At 44.8% G+C, this 27,320-nt stretch overlaps 1 protein-coding gene across 1 annotated transcript; it reads left to right on the top strand.

Annotated features, from left to right (window-relative positions):
* The first annotated feature begins 239 nt into the window (after positions 1-239).
* FBXO9 (F-box protein 9) lies at positions 240-26,683 on the top strand. The gene is given in 14 exon segments (XM_078873153.1): positions 240-382; positions 385-422; positions 3,814-3,897; positions 4,740-4,919; positions 7,840-7,897; positions 11,496-11,598; positions 12,090-12,214; positions 16,306-16,420; positions 17,314-17,432; positions 17,960-18,050; positions 19,504-19,599; positions 20,115-20,211; positions 20,802-20,956; positions 21,693-26,683. Coding segments are annotated over 14 exon segments (1,431 nt in total). The 5' UTR covers positions 240-321; the 3' UTR covers positions 21,802-26,683.
* Positions 26,684-27,320: the final 637 nt, after the last annotated feature.

Here is a 27,320-nt window from a genome sequence, read left to right as displayed (position 1 = left end):
GTGCGTATTTAATGTGGCGCTGACTCTGATGTTGTAGGAAAAAACATTTATTAAAAAGTATATTTAATTAAGTAGAACCTGTTGTCTATATTTATTTAAAGTTGCGCATTTTGATGTGACGTCACATTTCTCAAACCCCCACTCGTCACACATCGTCACAAACGTCTGACCCCCCCCCCTAGGTGCATGACGTCATTTACGGACGGCCCGTAAAATAGGCGTGGCTTTGCTTCAGTGGGCGTGGTCTAGCGAGTACGGGGAGGGGGGCGTGGCTTCGCAGTTCCGTCTCAGCCATGGCCGCGGTTCGCAGGGCTCGTAGCGATGCTCGCTGCGTCGTTCGCTTCACCGACCGTGAACTGTGCTGAGCGCCGCGTGGCGAGCGCGCGTCGTCGACAACCCCTCGCTCGAGCCGGGTGCAAATGGTGAGCGGCGATTGCTTTTAAACTCGGCGCGCGGTCGCGTTGAGGCGAAGACGCGAGAGGCGTTCGTGGCGGTGAGGGGTGGAGTTGCATCGGTGCACTCGGCTCAAGTCGGCCGACCCCATGGCACCCGCTGGCTCTGTTCCTGTTGACCTACTTGCCAAGCAGGGCGTTCTACAACTTCACCGTCGGTCTAGACGCGCACGTAGCCTGGCACGAGCGCCGTGGTGACGTCACCGCCACTGTGTGGCGAGTGGCGGCGGTTACTGTTGTGGTTGGGGGGGTTGTTGTTGGGATTATTGTTGTTGTTGGGATTATTGTTGTTGTTGGGATTATTGTTGTTGGGGTGATTGTTGTTGTTGGGGTTGTTGTTGGTGGGGTGGGGGGCGTAGCCAACACGGCAGTGTTGACACCAGCTCACCCCTTCTCGACGCTCATTGGTCGCCGGGGGGGGGGTGTTTACAACACCACGTGACGGCCTGCGCGCCAATAGGAGCTGCAGCTTGCGTGGTTTCTCTTTGACAGGTGGGGGGGGGGGGTTCTTTGGTAGTGGCGTCATCGTAGCGGTCGCTCGTGTCGTCATTGTCGATGTTATTGCGAACAGCGTGCGAGTATGACGTCACTTACGCGGTCCGCCCTCCCATCTGCGCGTGACGTCACGCACGCTGCTGACCTACTTACTGTACGGGTTGTAGACTTTAAAAAAAAATTGTGTGTACGTGTCATTACATAACAGCTGTTTGCGACAAGACGCAAGCACACAATGTCTCCTCCACATATCTGCGTCTCCACATAAAATAAAATGTAGAAAAGTAATTCATAACCCATCCGAGAGTATCATTTGAGTTTAACAGGTCGGTGGATTTTGCGACCAATATCCATAATCGAAGTTTTTGGGTTCGATCGCGTAAATATAAATGTGTCGTCAAACCCGTCACCACCACCCGACACAGCCAATTAGTAAGGTCTGTCACATGCCAATTCGATACTAATACAGCAGCACACCGCTGTGTGTCGGAGAGTAAACCCACAGCATTTACAATTCGAGTACCGATGACGTTTCGCGAGTAATTACAACCAGCATCATCAGGCGGACAGCCAAGAATTGTGGAGAAATCCTGGAGCATTGTTTCAACACAAGCAGGCTCTAGACCGGTTTCAACATTCGGTGTGCCATCGCCAGTTACGCTTTGGTAGAGCCAATGCGGGTGAATTGCCGATAATTACGATATCTTGCATAACTCGGAATAATCCTTGGCGTCGTTGTTGGATGATTATAACACGTTTGGCACCCTTGCAAACGAGTTCCAGCTCAAGGGATTTTCTCGGTAAAATGTTAACTGAAAAAGATTGCCTGTCAGACTGTGCGGTGGTAGGAGATGCCTTCATCCGGCAGTGGTTAGGCAATGGCTGAAGATGTTAGAGTTCGCTTGGTCCTCGCCAGAAGGTTAACGCGGATGACAAATTAATGCTGCTTACAGGATAACAACAGCGGCAATCGGGCTTTGGTTCATTGGTGATTCCCAAAAACAGCTATGTACGGGGCTAAACACTAACATGAATGAATACCCATAGACTGACATGAAGTAAACGGAATGCCTTTAGGTCCACATGGGAACAGTTGCATAACACTTTGAGAGACATGCGTGCTAAAGTGATGTCTAAAAACAAAGTGAATTTCCTGCGCAAATGTGCATTGAGGCAGTGCTCCTATCCTGTTTATAGCCATGTGCAAACGGTGTCTTCCACAGTCGTATGACAGGGGCGAGTTTATCCAAAGTCCAACGTCGTATTAATCTTGATCAACTCCGCAGCGGTGATCGGATGAGTCAACCTCCCTGCCACGATTTGAATTTGCATCCTTCTGATCTAGTGGTGTAATTTAAAATACATTTTAAATCTTCTTTTTCTCTCATGACTCATGAACGACGTTGTACAGTCCAGGAGTGCCTCTCTACTGGGATATAAACTTTAACAAGTGTTCCAACATTGTTAAAACACAGTGCGTAAATAAGGCGGCTGCACAACATGGCTTGGGAGATTCCTCCTGATACTCTTTCGATTATTTACCGTAAACAATTATGTTTGGCTGTTGGAGCTTTCGGCATTTAAATTGAATCGTTGAGTTGGACCTGGGAATTTATCAACTTAAATCGCCTGCAATTGCTATGTCTGCATCTGCACCTGCCTAGATATTTTGTACCATTAAACCAGTGGCGGCTCCTGCAAAATCTCTCAGGGGGGGCAAATGTCTGGATGATTGATAAGGATAAGGTCCACCCATGCAATGGATAAATTAACAGCTTAAGCATGTAAAGGCAACTTCACTTCTTTAATTTTAATGAAAAATAAAGTGACTCTTACAATACATCTTGTTTGTTTCTATACTCACTATTAATACAATCCACTCATGTTTCTTTTATTAAAGATTCCACTAGGTGGCGACAAATAATTTTGTTGGATGAAACGTGCTTACGTATGATGACGTAAGCACGTTAGTGCGAGCCCTCCCGGAAGCCATAGAGAATGCATTGCAGCGCCTCCCATTCGAAAAAAAACATCTTTGAATGTAAGTCTATGGGACTACTCGGGGCGATTCTCAGCCGGAGGGAAATCGCCCAAAAAGAGGCGGTACTCCACAGAACGTAGCATGACGCTGATTGGACTATATCCAGAGGCACAGTGACGGCTAGCGTGACTCTGTGGTTGAATGACATTGGTGGTGCGTCGCCCAATCGCCCTAATGAAGAAACCGCCCCTGCATTAAACACTCCATGCCTCTACCTCTCCGTGAGTAATAGGGCAATTGTGGAGATATTTGAGGAGTTCCCATACCCGATAGTGTGCTAATGACCAGCTCTCGGTTGGGTAGCAAAGGTCTCGCTTCGGATCACTCACACAGCATTCTATTTTCATCATTCGTGCTACGCTGTGTAGAAACTGCCTGGCATGTTACTCCACACACGTCTCCGAGTCTTCTCGGACACAGTTATAAAGTCTCTTCTCTATGCTTGCGAAACGTGGTCCCTTTCACAGGTACACCTGCGGATGCTTGAAACATTTGGCTTTCCGACGTTCCTTCCTGGGTTTAATCAGGCTGGACGCTGCAATGAGCTCACAGATACTCGAATGTTCTGGACAGAGTCACATCAGTAAGCTTTTTTGGCAGGCAAGGTTGTGTGGGCTGCATGCCCAGTTACTGCATGCCAAAGCAATTTCACTTTGACCAGATAGAGGGGGCCAAAGGGGTACAGCACAAGCTTGAGAGGAGATGACTGATGTGGTATGGGAAGATCTGGAACGCTATAGTGATATCACCTTTACTTAGTGGGAAATGGACATTGTTGAGTATGTGTGTGCGCATGTATTTGTGTGGGTGTGTGTGCATTAACAGGCTGAAGGAGACAAAGATCATCTCTCTTTTCTCATGGATGACAGTGATGATGAGCAAGAGGCTGCATCAGAAAAGAATCTGAATGTAAGTGCAGAACAAATGCATTTAATGATCCTTCTACAACTTATCCCATGAGCCTTAATCACCCCCTTGATTAGGATTGAACCCAGCATGAAAGCACCTAGTTAGTTTCCTGCATAATTTAAATGGATTTTAGTTGTAGTGATTTACTGGTCTTATCTTGGGCACAATTGGCAGCATAAAAATACTGCATTAAATTGGTGGTTCACTAATTTGGCACGTTTTAGCTCTTGGAGTACATTTTTGGGACTTATTGACAAACAATGTTGTCCAGATTTTTGATGGTACTTCAGAAGTCACCAAACACTCGTTAATGGAATTGATTAAGTTTTCCCTTGGATGACCCTCTCGTGAGCTATACTTGAGACTCGCTAAAGCTTTCCTGGGTAAATAAAGGCATTTCTTATATTATTATACTGCCATGTCATCTTTCAGGGCTATTGCCTGACACAAGGTGATCTGTTGCTGAATTTCCAGTTGGAAACGTACTCATCCCATGCCATCAATGGTGCATTTGAAATACAGCCGATTCCATTCTTCAAGTACAAATGAGAGAGAAATTACAAATGCGACAATACATACGAGCAACACAAATGAGAAATGGCACACACGACAAGAGCAAATGTCAAGTGCATATGAGGCACGGCCGATACAGAATTCAATGGCAAGACAGACCACAGAATTAATCTACACACTCGCCAAATCGTGCCGAATGTGTCTTCTACAGCTGAGGGACGTTTGGTCACACTTGTGAATCCACATGATGCTGTGTTGTAACATAATGGGGCCAGAGGAAGCACTCCACCTGGGTTGCGCCTGAGGCTCGTGTCCTTTGCCGCCGCCAGGAGCAGCTGGAGGCGTTCAGGGAGCGCTGGCGCTCGGAGCTGAAAGGGGGCCGCCCAGGAGGGGGTACTGCCCGCGAGGGCCCCCTGCCCGGTGGTACAGCCCCGCCGCTGCCCGTGCCGTCCCCGGTGCAGCCGGGGTCACAAGACCGAGCAAAGACAACGCTCGGCGCAGAAGAGCAGGTGCGGCGACAAGGGGGAGAGACGCTGGCAGTCCGAATTGGCACCGTCACCCATACTCGTTATTTAGGGTTGTAGCAATGCACTGGTTCCCTCATTAAAATGTATCATTACACTCTTGCTTAATAGATACGTATTGCCGCTTTATGACATTTCTGAAGCCCTCTGGCACGGTTAGCTACGTATGTTGCGAAAGAAGTTCTACATGCGTTGATAAAATGAATACTCTCTGTAGGGATGTCAACAGTGATTTCCCTATGAATTGTGAATTCCAAGACCTGCTTCAATCCATGTGAAGTTCTTCATTCCATGGCTTCCTCCTACATCAAGGCGCTTCTTCAAGTTTATGTTCCCATGTGAGATTTGCAGGGATCGGCTCGTCAGGTCATTTGGGTGCAACCACATACCAACTTCAAAATAGTCGGCATGGCATTTTCTGTATCCCTACGCAGCTCTGGGATCTGTTCCACAACGGTGCAATTTGCTTTGCAGTTGTAAATAATTTAAGAGGAGGTTGAAATCTGACCTTCTAAAAATGATATTCATCGTGCACTGATTTCTTCGTTTATTTATTGTACACTTTGGTAAATGAAATTTTATTTTGTGCTTAGGAATTGTTTTAAATGTACGTCTGTGCTACATATGTGCAGTGGTCTGTTCAAAATTAATACATTATCATAATTTAAACCAGGTGATAAACTGTTGAGAGTCAACGTCTTTTTAAGTGAACCTTGGGTTGCAACAAATACAGAATAAAGATGAAATATGAGACCAAAAAGAAATTGGTTTAATAAACTACAGTTAGTAAAACAAGAAATGAAAATTTGATCGATTAACTTTGCGATTTCATTCATACCGAGATTTCGATCAAACATTTTATATTCACTCGCTTGAACAAGTTAAGCCAATAACATTGCCTGAGGGGAAACGTGTGCAAACATTAACATTAAATACTCCGTTATAAAGCACTGAATTCGATGCTTGCCGAGTGAGCGTTGAATCAGTGTCAATTGGTTAATCGTAACAAGAGGCTGCGCACCTGGTTGTACATGACAGGTCATTACCAGCAGGTGGGGCTGCGTACCGTAGATCAGCTCTGGCCAGTGGCGTTTGGCCATCGCTGGTTCATTTTATCTCGCTGCGCCCGACAGAAGCCTACATACGCCCTTGTGTGACAGCCACGGGACTACACTTCTCTGAATTATTGTCGGATGCAAATCGCACTGTTGCTTCTGCACGTGCTCCACAGTGCCTGTTGTTTGTCGGAGTTTAAGCTCAAGTGTGATGCATTATAGTTTTTTTCTCAGTGACGCTTACCTATAGCGACGTGGTGATGTATTACAAGGTACGGCAGTCGTTAAGATGAAAGTCACTTTAAATGTTCTTCGTTTTGTTCATTGGTGGCCAGGTTGCTTATTGGGCTAATACCGTGGTAGAGAGACACTGAGCCAGCAATCATTCACAACCTGGGTTTAAATCTGGGTTTCAGCTGCTCGTTATTAAGCCAGGTTCTCGGGTTATTGATTTTATGGTCTCAGCCTGGTCGGCAATAACTGCACGTGAAAAATCCATCATTAGATTAGTAATTTTACGAGCCGTGACTTATCCCAGCTTGGAGATGTAACATTTTCCATTTCATTGACACTTATCAAACATTTATTCATAATCAACGTTCTTGGGTTAGATCACGTTATTTATGAATATGTCGTAATCCTCCACCACCCGACACGGCCAATCAGCAAAAAAGTGTCACGTTAACAAAAGACAAATAGTTCACTGCTTTAGCCCACTGGTGTGTTGAAGAGTGAAACCACAACATTTACCATTTTTTGAGTACGACGTTTCACTGGTAATTGCATCCAGCATCATCGAGCAATTCGCCAGAATGGTGAGGCTCTGCTCTTGCTCCCGGTCTTAAATAGAGCAGCAGCAGGGTGACGTCATCATTTAACTCATCAGGTGCAACGATTTGAGGCGGAGGGGGGAGTGTCAACGTGACACTTTTTGCTGATTGGCCGTGTCGGGTGGTGGAGGGTTACGACACATTTATAAATAATGCGATCTAACCCAAAAACGTTGATTATGAATAATATTGGTCGCGAAAGCCTACGTGTTAAACCAAACATTTATTGCAGGGCATATTAAAAGTGTGTCCCTCATGTTGACAAAGGAGATTTGAAGTGACTTAAGTAATTCTGTAACAACATCTTCTCAGGCCATTGACAATGTGGAGCATTGCTCGTCTTAAAATCTCCAATGGGAATGTTTTCATGTCGTTACGTAGCACATTCGGAATATAACTCTGGCAAGACGAACATTGGTCAACCACATATTAGACAACGGCTTTGAAATATTACATCAGTGTAACAGCATATCATTTTCATGTGATTTGTATTGCTTGTAAATATCCTGTTATTAAACTTTCAATTTGATGTATCATGCTTGTAAGATTACGTTTTAATTGAGGCATTGCCATGTGCCTAATGACAAGAGCCGTTTATTTTTTTTGTGCTGTGTATTTTTTGATGTCAACTCTTATCTGCAGAGGATCATGATTTGACGATGTTTGCGCTGTTGTGCCGTGTCAGTTCTATACAGTGCCATGAGATGCAGTCACATTGGTATTGTATTAGACACTACGTAAACCCACATTGTGTTGTATTAGATACTACGTAAACCCACATTGTGTTGTATTAGGCACTATGTAAACCTACATTGTGTTGTATTAGACACTACGTAAACCCACATTGTGTATATTAGATGCTCTATAAACCCACTTTGTGTTGTGTAATAGACACTACTTAAACCCACGTGTCCTATTAGACGCTATGTAAACCCACGTTCTGTTGTATTCGCTACGTAAACCCACGTTGTGGCCTACTTGATGCTATATAAACCCACATTGTGTTGTGTTGCGTTGCAGGCGCGGGAGCTGTTCATTAGAGCTGCAGAGCTGGAACAGGAGGGGGCTCTGTATGAAGGTACCCAACTCAGCACCCATTACTGGGATTAAAGGGGATTTGGAGCTTGTGATGACTGCGTTTCTCTCACCCGTAATCCTGATCCGGGTCACCACAAATCCGAGGGTTTCCCACTTAAAACATCACAATTACTCGTCTTCAAATCCCTTGCGAAACATAAAAATCACAACATTCAGGGTCAGTGTCAGCGTTGCGTTACTGTAAACATTTGCTCACAAATCACATCTGTGCAGTTTTTTTTTTACGTTTGGTGTTTGCCAGCCGTGATGGTGGTAAGCCGAGCAAGAGTGACTTTTTAGGGAATCGATATTCTAAAATAAACTGGTCAAACATTCCTGGGGCACTCCTGAAAACGAGACTGTAAGGATTTCTGTAATGAAATAAAATCAATGTTTTTATATGTTCAACAAGCAACCGCTGCTGTAGCACTCAGCTTTGCTGCTGACCCTGAACTATTGGTTCATATTCCACATTACTTTGACAGCAACCATACTCCCCCTAGGCTGGCAACAAACAACAATGGTTATCGGTAATAAGTGGTATAACATTGTGCAGTAAATTAAAAGGGTAATTCAGACATAGGTTATTTACGGTCACTGAAAGAAGAGATCTCAATGTGTAGGTTTCCTTCCGGGAAGCCTTCTTTCTGTCTTCAGGATAGACTGGTCTCTGTCCTAGAAATGTGGAAATTCCACCACTGGCTCAGTGCTTTCAATAGAAGCCTTATAAATAAGGGCATCCGGTCGGAATGTCTGAATTCGCTTTTCATTTCATAATATAGATTATGAGTAAGTGCAGTAATGTTATACTCTCTCCTTTGAAGACAAGCTTCAAGCTGGTGTAACTCAGAATAGCATGGCGTCTGTGTGGTTGCAGCAAACAGTAATGCCATCATGAAGCCTCGGTCCCCACCATCGAAGGCCCTCCAACAGCAGTGTTTTGACAACTTCCCTTCTCCAAAATGCTGGTCGTCCCTCAATTTTTCTTTTCATTTTTCTTTTTCTTATTTTTGCCGCCTCGCTTCCTAAGTCTTCCAAACTTCAGAGGGCTAGGTTAGGCGAGGGTGGCGTGGTGTTGGAAACGCGGTGGGCGGGGGGGGTGGGCAAGCATCACCTGTGTGCGGTCGGGTCAGCGCTTGGCGTCTAAGCTGCCGCTGAAGTTTAGGGTTCGACTGGGGGCCGAGGCTGATGATGGAACGGCACGCATGCCTTGCACCGGAGATGGCGGAGTAGGGGAGGAGCGGGTGGGCGATGGCAGGGAAAGGCTGTCAGGGCCACTGGTCCCGTGAAACATGACACCGGGGAATTCGGTCAGGTGACGGTGGGGAGAGAGGGGCGACTGTGCCGGAACGGCCTCTCGGTGTTTTTTTTTTAACACTTTTTTTTTTCTGTTGTTGCTGCTGCCGCTTTCTTTGTCACCGCCCGTGTTGGCCTGGCAGTTTGTCACTGATAAGAGCGAGAGCAACGTCTGTCATGGACTCTGTGGACAGGCACAATTTACCACAAGATGGAAACACAGCGGCACGCCTGTCCACCAAGCGTGTTCAATTAGTTTTGTAAACAGGGTCACTAAACAAGTCACATACCCTCTAAGGCTTATCTTCGTTGGCAGTCCTGAGCCAGTCGTGGACATTCCACATTCCCATGATCGGGACCAGTCTTTCCAAACGAAAACGTCTATTCCACTGAGGCAGTCTTTTAATTTAATCTCACTCGCAAGGGTGATGATGGTGACAGTTGAGAAATAGTACTGCCAGCAAGTACGTTATTTGACGGTCAGGAATTAAAATCCTCATCAACTCAGCTTGTCATCCCTCTGGGTCAATAATATCAGTACTGTTTTCTGCTAAAGTCTATTATTGGTTGTCTTCATGGTAGACTGACCCCAGCCATAAAAATGTAGAATATCCACCACTGACTTAGAGCCCTAAGCATAGATGTAAGTTGCCTCATTTATCGTTTAAGCAGTTAGCTATTACAGTTTTTTTTGTAATTGCCCCACTAAGAACAATTTACAGGAAATATTAAAATATTTACAATTTAATACATTAAATGATACATTTGAATTATCTTTGTAAATATTTACCTTGTTGTTGTTGTTGGTTATGTGCCTAGCGTCTTGTCTCCTGTGTGGTTTAATCGTATTCATTTCAAATTGCCTGTAATGCGATACGAGCAAGTCAGCCCATGCCCGTCTCATGCTAAATGATGTAGCAAATGCCGGCTAAGTTGTCACGGGAGCACTGCAAAGGCTGCGGCTGGCTGTCTTAGTTTCGTGCTGCCAAACGGATAGCGGGCTGCCGGGCGAGCGCGCGAGAGCAGGAGACATGACCGCGAAATCGGACGGGGACGGCTGGCCGCCTTTTGTTCCAGCCTCAACGCCGCACGCACTTAGGGAGAGATTCCCATCTCAGCGACATGGCCAAAACACATCACCTGGATGATTTACCCCCCCCCTTCACCTCTTCACTCCTCCTCAGTGGTGATTGAGGCACCAGCAGGTTTTTTTTGCAAAAAAAAACAAATCCAATTGAAATAAACGTTGGGACAAGAAGAGAATTTGGCACGTAGGCTCGCGAGTCTATACGTGAGCATTAGCTGGGAGGCATTTGGGGTTTGCTGAAGGCGGCGATTGTTGCAGTTATCAGCAAACAATTACCAATGTCTGTGTGCCCCTAGTGTGGCTAAAGCGGGCCCCTTGGGACCGACTTCGGAAGTAGTTCTGACATCCTCCAGAGCCACCCTTTGCCCAAGATGGTACACTGCTTGCCATGGGAGTTCCAAGTGGAAATTGTTTTGTCCGATAGCAACATTGGAATATTATTTAGAAAAATGGGCATAAGAATCACGTCCCAAGCTAAAACTATGCAAGAGTGGTCAGATGGCCAAGATATTTTGGAATGAAAGAGACTTAGTTTTTTAAGCTTTAACACATCTTTCAGTTTCACATTCTGCCAACAGGTTATCAATTTGAATAATAGACGAATAACTAAGTGACGGTAATAAGTAATGATTTAATTGTAAAACAAAAACATCTGGCCATGTGGTTTACATGTTTAAATTACAATATTGCATGTTTGGGTTAAGTTACCTTGACACAACTACTGCATACAAGTCTTTCCCAAACCTCTTGCAATGGAGACCTGGGAAAACACAATAAACAAACAAGTGCAAAGGCACAGGGAGTGCAATCGAACACAAGTCACACACAACGTACCATGCGCTCAACATTGTAGATTGTATAATCTCGAAATAAGCCATCATCTCGGTTATAATCTGTCCACTGCTGGATGAAGGCCTCCCCACCCCATCGCCATTTCTCACAGTGCGGCAATGTAACAATCCATGTGGGTCCCGCACACAGGATAATGAAACTAACAACTGGACATCTGTGAAAAGAGCTTTATAGCTCATCGGATTCTGCCGGTATAAATCAAGATTCTGATTCTGAACAAAAAAACTTTCAGAATTGAACCGCAATTTCGAAATGTGACATTGTTGATACGCTGGTGGTGGGGCGGGGGGGGGGGGCGTAAATCATAACATAAAATAGCGACAATTTTCTTTGTTGCGGGTTTTTGTTTTCTCTGCGCTTCCAGCCATCAAGTTTTACCGGCAGGCGATGCAGCTGGTGCCTGACATCGAATTCCGGGTGAATGATTTTGAGGGCGAAAATGGCTCGCCAGGAGACATGGACAATCGGTAAGCTTGGCCCGGCCCGCACGAAGCATAGTGGGGTTGTTGACACTGAGCGAGCATCGCTGGGCCAACTGCACTCTCCCCGATGCAGCGTCGGTCATTATAATTTCAAGAGAAAATGGCGCGATTGCGCAGGGCCTTGTCGATGGAGTATAATCTCTGATCTCCAACGCCTTGTCTGTGGCCATGCTGCACAATAACGGCAGAGGAACAACTGAAGTGACCAGCGGGAAGGAACGTCACAGGAGGTGCCTAATGGGAAAAGCCAGGAAGTGATGTTATGTCACCCTTGTGTTGTCTCTTGTTGATTTTATAATCCGTCAACCTCCACCCTCTTAAGTCTCTGAATTTACAGGCGTGTGCCACCACGCTTGAGTATAGTCCATCGCTCGTAATATTTGCTGACCGTTCTCCCCAAGTGGAAGTTGACAGTGAACGCATGAGTGAGTGGAAGCTCGCAGTCAATGAACGAGTGGATGGGTGGTTTCCTTCAGCGAGGCGGTGGAGGACAACGCGGTGACGAACCTCCTCACCTCCTTCCAAAGTGAACTGAGCTTGCAGGAGGCTCAACCGAAACTGTGCTGGCGGGACACCGAGTCGAGGCAGACGCACATTTCCGGTGAGAGAGAACATTGGCACACACTCAAAACGTACCCTTGAACACTCACACACCTACACACACTGACATACCCGCATGCACTCGCACACAAACATCCGTACGCACTTGCAAGGAGTCGCTTGCCTGCATGCACGCTTGCACGCATCCGCAAGCGCTTGCACACGCGTGCACTGTTTTACCTGCACACATACAACCGCACAGTTGCACACACACACACTTGCTCGCGCACTTGCTCGCACACACACATACGCTCGGAAGCACGCATGCGCTCACATATGCCCACACTCAAATACACATGCTTGCATACTTGCACTCACACGCTGCACTCTATTGCACACACTTGCACACACTTGCACACCTGAAAACCGGTACATAGCCACACACTCGCACACCCATATTCATCCGTACCCATATGCACATTGATACACATGCTTGCACAACCATACACAGGACATTAATATATGCACACACACTCGCACACATTCGCGCGCCAACACAAACACACACGACTGCCGTGCTCGTGCTGTCTTCACTCCACCGTATGCGTTCTCGAAAATGTCGCATTTCATGCGTTCGCTCTCGGATGAAATGTCACAGAGCAATGAGTCGTGATTGCTCTACTGACGGTCCGCATGCGATCCCACAAAACAAGCGCGACCGACCGCCTCTTATTTTCCCTCCTTCATATCTTTCCCCCAAAAATCTATTTTTTTTTTCTACCACGCTCGTATCTCATAATTTTGCATCATTTGTTTTCGTATGAAAACACGGTTAAAGAAATCGACTATCTTCTCCCCAGCGCTTGAAACGTTTTTTTTGGTAAAACAAGCACAGACGCGCGTGGGCGTGTATCGCTCATCGTCACAGCAGACCGGGCCGCGCACGATAAGCGACAACACAGTGCCGTGCTTGTGAAGGTGCTTTATCGAGGGGTTGCATCGCAGGCTGATCCAAAAATCCACGGCTCGGAAGAAGGCTCTTGATTTTAGGCGTAAATTGTGCGTGGTACACTCGGAACGTTAACATTTCTTTGTTTTATAATTTTTATCGCGTTATTGACGTAAATAATCTCTTGGCGCGTGAAAGCCCGAGAAGCCGTGAAGCCATCGTGTAATTTATTTACAAGGTCGTGCCGTGTGCCTTGTTGAGTGTTGTCAAGCACTACTCTTTTATTTCTTGGGGCTCCGGAAGTGGTTTCTCCTGAACCCGTCCATGCTGACGGCTCGTTCCAAGTGCCGCAGCTACACGAAATAAAGAAATAATAATTGAAAGTCACAAATGTGCTTCGGATTTTTTTTCCACCTCGGAAAGACGAATGAAATGTCATTATAAGGAAGTCACGCTCTCCACGGTTTTCTTATTCTCTCCGGCTGTGACCGAGGCACCACCGTCTTTGTAAATACATTCTTTTGTGCATCTTCATGACCCAAAACTTGACCGTAAAACCCCATCATTGACGTGAGCATTGTTTAGAGGGGGAGAGAGAGCTGCACTTTTAACGCTACGTGCAGCACCTGAGGCTCTCAAACAAAAATAACGACCACTCGGCGAAACGTGAGAGAGAAAAACATTTGAAAAAGAAACAACCCACGTGGCTCGCCTGTGATGATAAAACCAAGTGAGCGGCGGGTGACACAAAAGGAACATAAACGCGTGCGTTTATTCACCCGATACGCTTTGCTATTCTGGGTTATCGCTTTCCTAGATTCTGCAGATGCTCGGAAGTTCATAGTCACTTTGATTGCAGTAAAACTCACTGAGCACCATGGCTGGCATAGTCCAAGCATGCTTTCTTGCTCCCTTTCTCTGAATATATCACGGCAGATGAGATAAGCCAGATGTGCATCTCTCTATACCATCGCTGAACATCACCACAAAGCTTCCTGCTGATTGGATGTTGAGCAACCCTTGGCTGATCGATTGGACATTGCGATTCCTGCAGGTGATTGGACGTTGAAATGTCTCCCAATGATTGTATTTTGAATGTTAATTCACGATTGGGGGTTATTCCTCCTGAGTCATTGCCAAAATGTATGCCGCGAACGTGGCACTTTGTGACTCGCTTGTGTGTGTGCTGTCACAGGGGCTCTAGTCGGGACGATGTGATTCTTATGCTCTGATGCATGCATAGAATTCTGCATCCGGCTATAATTATATTTGCGTTCTGCAAATGATTCATTGAGGCTAATGGTTTAAATGAGTTCCAAGTAACAAACGAGACGGAGCACAAAAATGATATGGTATGACAAATTGTGACGGTGCAGACTGTACGAATGGGATAGTACCGTTGAAATATGCATTATGGAACGGGCGGTTCCCAGGGATACCAAGTGACATCTCGAGGGTTATGCGACACGGGTCACGGAATGTCAATGGTCACGTTGGGTTAGGTCACGCGGGGTTTCGAAGGAGATGACTAAATTGGAATATACATAGCAGTCATTGCCACCTACTGCAAAAACATGGCAGGATCCTCCTGGCAAAAGATTAGTGGGACTCGCTGAGGCTTTGCTGGATAAATAAGTGTAAAAAATATGTATGCGCATTGTGTGTGCACTAGCAATTCTAATGCCATGTACTTATCTGTCGAATGGAATTCGGTGAACCCATGAACTTGGACGCCTCGGCCATCCACATACTTTGCTTGTGCCCTCTCGTGTTTACACCGTTTATTTTATTCCACGCCCAGTGATCCTCAACTTTCCTGCTGTGTAGTGTGGTGTTTAAAAGATTACTTAAACTGTACGGAAGTGTGTTGTTCATGTGGAAATATTACATTGTCAATATTTAGTCATTGTTGTTAAGTTAAGAGATAAATGGCTTCGGTTTTAATTACATGTAACTAAGAGCATCACAATTATTTAATCAAATATTGAACTCATATGCTGGTAGGGGTATATGGACAGTTGATAGGTCTGGTAGGGGACATGCGGCAAGCAAGAGGTTGTAAACCAATGCTATGGAACGTGCAGACCAGACAGTGCAGCTAAGACGGTCTAATCGAGACAAAAAAACGAACGCAATCTTAAAGTGAATCGCGCATATTTTGTAAGAAATCGTAATTAGTAGATTATCGCACGTAAATAGTTTGATCATACACATGATTTAAAGCACGTATCTTGAGTGTTACAACTGATTTGATTTGGTGAATCAATGCATCGTTACCTTCGTATTGGTCAGGTGTGGTCAACTGGTAAGGGACGTAAGATAGGTTTGGAAGACTTAGGCCTGCCGATTGAATTGCCTGAGAGGAGGCTCCGTTTATGGACTGGCTGGCGAGGCTTGTTTTTGCCACACGATTGCCAGCCTACCTTTCCGATAAACATCGGCGCGGCAGAACGGAGAGTTTACCCGAGCGAGATGCCGCGACGGAATGTCTGCACAGTGGCCCAGCGGATGATGATATCTTGGCAATGTTACTCCCGAACGTGGAGAAAATCAACCCCCTTGGCCCCTGGCCTCTTGGTTTGTAAAGCAACTGGAGACGGAGGTTCGTTAATTTCTGTGACGTGCGAGAGCCTCCGCGACTTGAATGTACGCGCGTATCGAGCGCGTGTCTGCAGACCTCTGGGCCATTGGCTAAGGCTGAAGAGGAATACTGACAAATTCCTGTGGCGAGAGTTGTATGCTTTGAAGTGTGGGTTTTGCGTTGCAGACAGAGGGTACGATTTGTTAATGCAAGGGCAATTGCTTTGGTGCTGAGTGCTTGGAACGCAAGAACCTGGCAGATGAAGAAACGCTGTCGGCGTTCGACTCGCAATCAGAAGGTCGCAAATTCAAATCCTGGCCCAGTGTCAACTCAACCCATCACGATCACCTTTTCTGGGTGGATAAAATGAGTAATGCCACTTAATGCACGTCCTTTTGGATCAACTTGCCCGCTACTATTAGCACGGTTGGCTACGTACGGTGCGAAAGAAGCTCTACATACATGTGACTGGAATTTCCACCACTGGCTCTGGTACTGCCAGTGAAGATGAGCGTCGCCCCACACTCGAGTGAGCACACAGACAAGTTTTCGCTCGACGGTTTGCATGCGGGTGAGTGTGACGGTACTGCTCTATGCTCTGCCCGTGCTTTGGTGTTCCCAGCGCTGCCCGTGGAGGTGCTGGTGTATGTATTCCGCTGGGTCGTATCCAGCGACCTGGACCTGCGCTCTCTGGAACAACTGTCTATGGTGTGTCGGGGATTCTACATGTGTGCCAGGTCGGTAGTGGTCTACGTGAATCCAGCCCGCCTTTATGTGTATGTGCGGTGTGTTTGTCGCTGCCTCTATGGATGAGTGTCAAAATCAGAATATGTATTCATACTGGAAGAATTCGATGGGCTATGCAGCTCGTTTTCACAACTTTCCAGTCGAGGCAGGTCAGAACGTTACAAAAGCAACAAACAATAAACAATAACATGATGGGAGTGCAAAGTATAGGAAAGGTAAGCAGACTAATTGGCCTACACTTTCAAGAAGGCTGTCTCTGGTGTAGGCCAATCGGTTTCAAAGGCAATGCACATATTATCAGGGCGTGTTTGTTTGCATGCTTTGCCACGAGTACGTGTGGTTAATGCAGACTTGATGCCGACTTGCAATCGGTATCCATTTGGTGTTTGAACATCTTAACACCCGTTTTATTGCCAGAAAGGGTAAAGCCGAGTCTTATTTTTTCATCCAGATATACAACCAACCACATCACTATTCTTGGTTCTTTCGGTAAAGTCACGTAGAAGGAAAATAATGAAATAATAAAAATATAAAACAATACAAATTCTCATGACGTTTCGACGTGAAATCCACAGCAAGAAAATCCACAGCAAGAAATTTTCTTGCTGTGGATTTCACACCTGATAATGATTGCTTGTGTTGCAGTCGAAACGTGAGAATTTGTATTGTTTAATATTTGTATTATTTTATTGTTTCCGTTCTACGTGACTTTACCGAAAGAACCAAGAATATGAATCCCTGCAGTCACGAAAGCTTTAAATCGAAATTCCACCACATCCTGTTGACCAGGCGAGGTAGTTAACATCTCGCCATCGATTGTTCCTTGCAATCCCGATGGAATAGTTTGCAGGTAATTTAAGTCTGTGTTTTTGTCACTGCACAGGGACCCGGAGATCTGGCGGCTGGCCTGCCTGAGGGTGTGGGGCCGTAACACGGGCAAGCTGTCGCCCTACCTGTCCTGGAGGCACATGTTCCTGGAGCGAACGCGCCTGCGCTACGATGGTACCGCTCCCTCCGCCAAGGCCACCTGCACAGCCCTCCCCACCGTGTGGTTCCTCACTTCACGGCAGTGACACCCTGTGACCTCGTGCCGTGACGAGACGCTGTACCCACAGTTGGCCTGCGACTGGGCATGCGACGATTAATCGGTTAGAGTCAAATCTTTACACAAGTGCGTGCATCGAGTTGCGTGTCATAAACGATTGTTTTAAATGTTTGGATTTTTTTTTATGTATGCATGTGATACATTAATGTTATATTTAGGCAAACTGAGCAAACACAAAGTTCAAATAATAATGTTTTAGGCTGTTGGTTGAACTGAAGAAATGAGACAATGACTACAAATGACGCAGTATAGACAAGCGAGAACAACAATCGAGATTGGAGAGGCAGTAAAAAGAAAGCCATACACTGCAGGTGATTTAAGATAGGCATGATGATCCCCAGACTTCACACATGATGATCGTCGGCTTTGACCCTCGCGTGCTCATAGCTCCATGCGTTAACGAGCGCTGTTCTGCGGGATGCAGGGGTGTACATCAGCAGAGTGAGCTACATTCGCCAGGGCGAGCAATCCCTGGACGGCTTCTACAGCCCCTGGCACCTGGTTGAATATTTCAGGTGAGTCGGGCGAATTTAGTGGATAGATTTCAACCATTAACCCTTTCTCGTTCCAATGACGTACGTGTATGTACATATCCGTCATCAGTTTTTCTTCCACGTCTTGGTCACAATCGGAAGTAAAAGGCCATGCCGGAGGGCGTGTGGCACGGTTTGGCATCAGCTGTCATAGAGTGCAGTCGTGTCGCTACAGTTTTCTTGCGGTGAGGACAATTATCCTTAAAAACAATGACACGATGCCTCACAATAAAATGAATGCTAACCGAATCTAGTTTGAATGCTGACCGCTTGCGCGTTCCGAGATTCAGTGGTGAACGGGACCCACCCTGCAACTTACAGATGTCTCGAAATGGAAAAGGGTTGAGTTGTGAAGCAATAAGGATGTGTCTGGTTGTGCTGGGTGGGACATGCGCAGAATGGGTGAGGGCGATTGGCAACACCCGCATTGGGGTGATGTTCACGAATCTGGTGACCAAAATGGAAGCCCCGAGAGCAGATCTTGGGATCCTGTCAGGGCAGATCTTGGAAGTCAAGTTTCTATTGTGGAGCAGCAGAGGGATCTGTGGAGGGTAGAACGTATTGGAGAGGTCTGGTGACAACATCAGCTTTGGCCATGATGACATCTTGGCCTTGATGTATCTTGGCAAGTGGCACTGCGCTTGGAGCACTTGACTCGCAATCGAATATTGGAAGTTGTAATCCCAGTCGGGGGCCGAGTCAACCCATCATCTCTGGGGTCAATAAAATGCATACCACGGTGTGGGACGTCATCACAGTTTGGTCGCTGGATAAACTTGGCCACCGCCATAGGATGTGGAAGTTACACATCTGGCTCAATCCCACTAGTTGGTTTATTTCATGCCTTGGGTTGGTGTTTAAAATGACCAAAAGCCATTGGGCTTTGAGGTTGCTTTGAGATGGCAAGATAGCAAGGAGAATCTCGCATCCATGTGCGGACCTTTGAATGTTTTTCCATTATATTTGTGGATGGTCTGCATATTTCCATTCATTACTACATGTGAAAAAACCTTCATTAGTAAGAGTTTTGAGACAGGCTTGTCTGGATCAGTACAGACCAACTTCTTCCATTGTTCTATTGGAGTTAGTGCACCTCAGTGTGGAGCGTGCATACCTGGTTAAGTAAAAAAAAAGCATTGTCCCCTATAAGCATGTAGCGCTTCACCAGTGAAAATTAACACACTTTCACTTTAGACCAATCCAACCGTGTTCATGAAAATATATCAATTATTATGAGATGCAAATTACATGCAATAGTATAAAAATGTTACCTTTCAGCTCATGGAACGAACGAAGCACGGTACATGAAGCGGGCAATGCAAATGAGACAAAAAATCGGGTCTTGAACTGTTGATCGCTTGGCAGAAGGGGGGTAGATCACTGGATGGCTGGCTGCGTCCGGGACCTCCGTGCGATGTGTCCCTGTTTACTGCAGGTATCTGCGCTTCTTCCCTGACGGGCTGGTGATGATGCTGACAACTCCAGACGACCCCCAGTCCATCGTGTCACGTCTGCGCACAAAGCACACGCGGTAAGCGACGAGCGACGCCACATACAGCAGCCGTCATTCAAATCTCGCATGCCCACCTACTCTGTATGTACGCACATTTATAGCCCTCTTGTCAGGCGATTATTGGATGAGAACCTCCCCACACTGTTGGGTCGTGTTGGTTGTTTGACGACACTTGACCACGCTGGTCGGTAGGCTTTGGTGAAGGTTTAGAAGAATCAGTTCAGATGTCATTCGACCCTAATGGTAGCTGTGGACAGGAATCGAATTGTGGAGTATTTTAAGTGTAGGAGATGCATCCAAAACCGACTTGCCCTTGCCGCCTTGTTTAAAGTTCTCTACTCATTTTAAGTGTCTCTCTAACATTGTCTCAAAGTGGCCCAACTCATATGTCCTAACTTGTATCTTTTGTTGTATTTCTAACCATTTGATGGTTTTTCAGTATTTTGTCCTGTTTTTGTTGAACGTCTCCGTTAAGATATGTATTCTAAAACGTTCTCCCGTTTATCTGTCCCTAACAACCTGTCACACCGCAGCATTGACGCTGTGTTGTACGGCCACTTCCGTATGACACAGGACTCTAACGGGGACACGCGCGTCCTCTCCATCCTCACCAAGAGGCCCGACAAGGAGGTGAGGGCCTCACGCCCAGCATGGCATTGTGACTGAAACCAAAGCAAAGTGACCTCTTAATAGATCGTTGAACCAGTGCTGTCATCTCCTTGTTGAGAGCATTGAGCCAGTGGTGGAAATTTCACGTTCCTACAGCAGGGGTGAGTCTATGCTGACTTTCTCGCAGAGTGGTAGTAATTTTATCGACCCCGGAGGGATGATATGCTGAATCAATCATAAACCGGAATTTCAACTCATAACCTTCTGATTGTGAGCCAATCGCACAACTGCCAAGCCGCAACAACATTTAACTAAATACCTTTTAAACACAAACCAATTTTAGGTGCGTAAAAGGACATTTAAAAACAAATTGTTAAAATTACACCAAACCGTTAAAGCCTTTTCACACATGATAAAATAGCTTTTATATATAAAAAAGTATTCATCACTGAGTGTCGTTGTGGTGAACGCAACTAATGGAGGTCTCTGTGCTGTGAGTTCTTTAGTGGACGGGGCGGGGGGGGGGTGCGCTGATGGGGTGGGGAGTGTTCTCTGTCGTGAGTTCATTAACTGTGCCTTACGCATGCACACGCGTGCTTGATCTCGTGCAGAGGGGCGGGGATTTCCAGCGATACCGCCGTTACCGCCGTGTGGCACCGCCCGAGTCGGAGCAGCGCTTCCACGTGGAGCTGCAGTTGGTGTGCGGGGGGCGGCAGAGATTCAACAAGCTGTTGTGGCTGCAACATTCATGCCAAGTGACCTGCCGGTGGGTGCACGTGGGCATGGGGGATTGCGCACAGGGATGTGCGGGGGACCATGAGCTGTGTTGTGGATGGTTGTGGTGAGGTGTTGGGGTCGTGGGCTGGACGGTGTGGTGTTGCTGTGTGTGTGATGATGGGTGTTTGTGGTGTCTGGGATGTGTGTGCATGCCTTAAATCACTTGATATTTGGTTTGTCATTTCATATGTCTTATTCCAACTGTTAAAGATGAAATAATTTCGGTTTGGTTGAAATGCAAAAAAACTGAAATGTCACCTTACTGTTGTATACAGAACCATTTTTAAGTTATTTGTGACATTTTCCAGGACCATTCTCCAAAACAAGGTGGAACACCTTCACCCGGGCAAATATAGAAACTTCTCAAGGGGTTTGGCAGTCCTGAAATATCAAGCTTAAAATAGGGTTTAACATTCATAAAAAAAACATTCAATGCATTTTCTCTTGTAATTTTCCATAAAATACCAATTTCCTGAGTCTCAAGGGAGGGTGGGGGGGGTCATTCACTCGCATCACTCCCCCTTTGTATCCTCCACTGCACATAGTCACTTTAAGATGTTTTCTTGTTCATGTTTTAGTTTTTTGTTTGTTGTGGTTGCACCCAATTCAAGAGCCGAATGGCTCACAGGGCGATACCAAATGAATGAAACTGAAAAATGAAAAACTTCACCTAGAGAGACAAATGTCTCCCCTTGCTCTTACCTGGTGTCTCTCTTTGCTTCCAGGGCAACTGGAGAGACGGTGGTGTCCAACTTTGACATAGACAAGAAATACGCCTCGTTCTTCTTCTCCCGAGTCAAAAGCTTCACAGCCTACTCGGAGGGGCCCCTCTAAGAGAGCGCCCCACCCCCTCGAGAGTGTATACCCAGCCTGCAGGAGGGGGGAGTGGGATAGGGTCACGTGTCTGGAATCAAGAGGTCGTGCGTCACAAACCAGGGCGGCAACAGACCTGTCACGTCACCACTGCGTAGATGTTATGGAGACGTATATTAGCGTCTTCACATGTTCTTTAAAAAAAATATGAGTTTTGAGGTTGAGTGTTCATACTTGTTTTATCCCAAATGTCTTGAGACTTGGTCTTTCCTGGATAAGTATATTATCATTATTATAACCTGGTTTATTTGTATAATTTGTTAAGCATGGGAGGGCCGTGAAAGAACTTACCCCATTTTCATTGAATCTTATCACACGTGTGTACATTTTATTTAGCAATTTTGTAAATGACTGCTGTGAAATCTACAGAGTACATTTAGAAAAATATTATTGGGTGTTCAAAAGGCCGAAAGGAATTACTGCAAAAAAGGTTCAATATTGGGTAGAAAATGTTAAACTTTGACAGCTTCCTACATAAATTCATTGGGATTGTTAAATTTATAGATAACTCAAAGGAAATGTAATCTGAATGTAACATCTTGAGACCTTGTGAGAGGCACAATTGCCTCTCCAAAATATCTATCACATACTACAAGAGTAAAATGTTATCTGCCTTTGGGACCTTTTTGCCAGTATCAAAATAAAAAAAAGGTATCTATTTGGCGTTTGAATATCTTAACACCGGTTTTTATTGCCAGAAAGGGTAAAACCTATTATTTTTCATTTTTAAATGTATCTGCCTGGTGTAAAGGTAGCATTCAATCCAGACAAGTTGACTCATCTAGACCGACCTCTTACTCCGACCCTTCTGCTTGGCTTGCGTGGACCTTGCCCAGCAGAAGCTTATTGACCCGTGTGAGATTGCTGTCCAAACCTGCCATGGATTTCACAATTGTGCAGTTTTCAATCGCCGTGAGGCTATTGTGTTACTCCCAACATGGAATTAACTGAGCTGTAGTCATAACCAACATTGCCCACCTATGTAGTCGACTGCCATGTGTTTGAATTGCACATCTTGACCTATACAGCTGCCACAGAATACTTTTGCTTTGTCAATTCAGTTGAATCGCACTTGCGTTTAACCCCGATATCTGATTTTTCTCATATTCGCCACCCACCAGGAATCGACCAACCAATCGCAAACTTCGTTCAGGGCAGGCAAACAGTGATTGGCCAGTAGCCTGGTTGCTTGTTTGATCCCTTGTAAAGGTTAATGTCAAGTTAGGCTTAAAGGGGAATGCAGTGCGGCTGCAGGTGAAGCACCTTGATTATATTTGCGCTATCTGCGGTGAAATCAAAAGACTCAATTTTGCCGGTGTCATGCTGCGTAGAATGTGTTGTTGAGCCATGATTCTGAGAACTCCCTTTACTTAGCAAGTGCATAATTGCAAGCTTCCCACCGGCCCAATTATTCGACGGAAACCATAGAGGGCACACATCAATGAAAGTAATAGTGAACAGCATATCCAAAGCGTATATTGCATCAAAAAATATATAAAAATGAAAGCTTGTGAACATTGTTTTAGGGGGTGCTGGTGAAGTTATTGCTCAACAGAAGGCAGATGAGTTTTGGATGAAAACAGGTTTCATCATTAGACGCATCCATTCGTAATGATTTTTTGTTTTGCTATACATGCAGTGAATCATGCATGTGAGAATCGATTATTTACAACTTAAGCAAATTATATGCAAATGATAAGCTTGTAAGTGAATAAAACTAGAAAAAATACAAAAAAATACGAACAAGATGTTAAAAATGAGACGAAAAAAAAACTATTCTGGAATCAGATCGTGACCTATAAATGTGATTATCGAATCTCCGGGGGGCTGTTCTGGTTTTTGACTTGTTACAAGACTGGTTGCCACCTTTGAACACAGTAGGGCCACTGCCTGCAATGCGCTGCATTTGTTGTAGAACAGCGGTAACGAGAGGTGGCGAGATCCTTTGCGTCTCCTTTGGAGTTTTTGGAGTTGTTGATCCCTGACTTTGAAACATCTCTGAACATTGTGGCCTTCCCGCTAGGAGACCAATTAGCGATTCACTTCCAGTCATCGTCTCCTCTGGGTTCCAGCCAGCAACGTCTGCTCGACTCGATCTCTTGGCATGGCCAGTTGGTACGGTTTTGACGTTTGTGAATGTAATGCTGTAGAATTAAGATTAATTTAAAACACAACAAAAAAAGCACTTAATTGCTCCCTGCGGCAAGCCGGATTGACATTTACACGAAATCCTCTGAAAACAAGGCAAGTAAAAAATGCAGCCGTTGACGGTTAATTGCCAGTGTGAGCGGTTCAGCACTAAACGTGAGCAAATTGATGAGCGGTGTTTTGCAAGAGAATTCGGATCACCAATCAATGGATGGTCTGTAAACTTCAGTTCCTGATCGCAAGTCTGTATGAATTCATGAAATCTGATCAAGGGCTTTCCATTCAGAATCAGAATATTCTGGAGGAATCTGATGAGCTATAAAGCTCTTTAACATGTCCGGGGGGGGAGGGGGTGGGTAAGAACGTTACAACAACAAACAGTACAAAAACATGATTGTGCAAAGTACAAGAAAGGTAAACAAATCACCCAAACACATACAAATACAACTAAACCATCCCATCCTATCAGGCAAAGCCCACTGAGGTTTTCAAATATTATCGACACAACACTATGTAACACAATTTTTGTTCCTGGGTACTAAGTGTTATTTTTTATTGCTTATGCCTAAAAAGTATAGAAAATGGCTGTCAGTACCCACAAATTTTGCTTTCGTGACCAGGACTTTATGTGAACGAGAAGACACATGGGCACGTTTTCTCATTGAAAATAGGTAAATTTCAAAATATCACTGTCCTGGTCACAAAAGCAAAGTTTGTGAGGATTAATAGCCATTTTCTGTACTTTTGAGGCGTAAGCAATTAGGAAATAACACTACCCAGGAACACTTTTTTTTGTTACACGGTGTATAATTGCACATTTTTGTGAACAAGCGATTGAAGGAATGATTCTTGGTGTAGAAGGTTCATCATTTACATGGCACCTCATTCAACTGCTACCTTTCGCTGCAAATGTTTACACTGGCAATTAAAGTCGTGAAGGTGAATTGAGTCAAGAGAGGCTGTTCGCCACAGAGAATTGTAATTTCAAATTCCGGTTGCCGTAGCCGCATGTATATAACGTACAGCTCGCCATTGTTAAATAATTTCTGTTAAATTCACCGTTCAAATGGTTTTATTCAAAACTCAAAGGGTGGACGTAAAAAAATGGCTTTGCAGATTAAACAAAAGAAGAAATTTAAAGAAGTCTTATTTTTTTTGTTGGCAAAAAAATATATATTTTGCAATGCAGTGTGACAAATGTCTATACCCCTTGAGTAATGTGAGCCATCGTTGACGAAACTTATGTGCGAGCGCTACAATTTCTACTTGTGTTTTATTTAGCATACGTTAAGTGTTGTGGTTTATGTTGCGGCGAAATGTGAAAAAGGTCTTCAGTTGTAGGAGGGATTGGATGTGCACACATGTGAACGTGCGTCCGACTAAGGAATTGCCAAAGATTTTAGATTTGTGTAAAATTTATATTCGAGATAGCTTTGAATTGACAGTTGTGCTGGTGGCTTTCTATTCATGTGCTGTGACGAAGAGCCAATGCCTAAAAATTAACCCGTAAAAACAAAGTTCTTCACTATAAATCCTTTATATGCGTGGCGGCTAGAGTCCACTCGTCCTCTGGCTTGAGATGGCTGCCACCTATGGGTCAGATGATTGCCTGCCACCATTAAGCAATTGGTAATTAAATATTAAAAAAAAATCCTAAAAAGTGGAAAATTTTGGAAAAAAATTTTCACGAAAATAAATTGTCACGCACGAGTCTGTGTGCAAAATGTCAGCTCGATTGGATCACGGGAAGTGAGTTAAAAAACGACCGAAAGATTTGCACGGTCGTAAGCGCGCAAGCAAGCAAGCACGTGAACTTAATATAAAGGATTTAAAAAGTGGCCTGTTCCTCTTAAACCAGTGTTGTTGACGAATGTGTCGATTGTCGGTTACGCTGGGGTAATCGGCAAAAAGCCACATTAACAAATTTACCCAATAAAAACAATATACTGGTACATTTGACATGTTATAAATAAAAGAGGGGGGGGGGGACCACACATTGAACCCAGATGTATACCTTTTGAAATAACAAGTCCATCAATAACAGACTAGCAGATTTAGTTTCTGGCTATATTACAAATAGTCTTGCATTGGTACTCCTTGGGGAAGAAAACAAGTTAAATATCACAGCTTTTTCAAAATTACCATATACAAAAGTTTTGACACTTAATTAAAATGTCAATTGCACGCACATTAATGTAGTCACCTAATTTAAATGTATCGGGGCATCTTTACTTCTTGACGAAACTCCCGACGACTTGCCCCATCGTTGGCCGATGGAGATATTGTCACCTTTTCGATGAAAATCGGGACAAAAAAACAATCGACAACAATGCGTGAATCGGACGCAGCCCGTGAAACAGATTCAGCCAGCGCATTGCTATGTTAATCAAATTCCATAGAGTATTAATAATAGCACATCAGATGATATATTTAACAGTGTCTGCTGGCTATGACTGTACATCTTGATGTCAGAAACTCTCCCACAATTGAACACCTCTTTGGGGTCTGCATTTTATTAATGTCTTACAACTTTAGTTCAATGTTCATGTGAGCTCATGGGCTGTCCTCTGTGTGGTACTGTGTGCTTGTGCTACTGCCCTGTATGTTTGGCTCTGTTATAGAAGAGTTTTTATTTTGTTTTACGGCAGCTGTACCAAGTGTGTTCATCATTAAAAACATTTTGACTGCTGGACAACGTGTTGCTCTATGAGACATCTCCTTTACCAGTGGCAAAATATAGTTATTTGTTTTTACCCTTTTAAACTGGTACAAAACTGACACCTTTATACAAGGCATCATGTTTGCATGATGCCTTGTATAAAGGAGACTAGGCTCTAAGGAAAGCTGTCTCGGGTGTTGACCAATCAACTTCAAGGACAGTGCATATCATCATCAGAGTTTATTTTTGTTTGCATTTTGACTGCTTGTGTTGTGGTTATTGCAAACATGATGCCTTGTATAAATGTGTCAGTTTTGTACCAGTTTAAAAGGGTAAAAACAAATTACTATAACGTGTTGCTCGTCGCTTATGAACATGACTTCACCCTGAAATGAATGCCCGCCGGCATGCCATCAATATCAGCACGAGGAAGAGAGGCAAGGAAGCTGAGATCGCGGTGCAGAATGCCTGTGTTAGCGGATAGAATTGTGTTCAGTCTTAGAATTGTGTTTATGGTTCATGTTAACTGTATGGTGGTGGTTAAGTTGGTGTTGGACTCGGGATTGGTCAGTCTTCGGATTGTGGTCATGGTTTGTGTTTAAGGCTGAGAATGTGATTAGGTTGTTAGGATTATAACTTTGGTAAATAATAGCATTGTGGTCATTGTTATTCG

This window comes from Lampetra fluviatilis, chromosome 2 (assembly GCF_964198595.1).
Source record: "Lampetra fluviatilis chromosome 2, kcLamFluv1.1, whole genome shotgun sequence".
NCBI lineage: Eukaryota > Metazoa > Chordata > Hyperoartia > Petromyzontiformes > Petromyzontidae > Lampetra > Lampetra fluviatilis.
The sequence above is the reverse complement of the archived record's forward strand: the minus strand, read 5'-3'. Positions and strand labels throughout refer to the sequence as shown.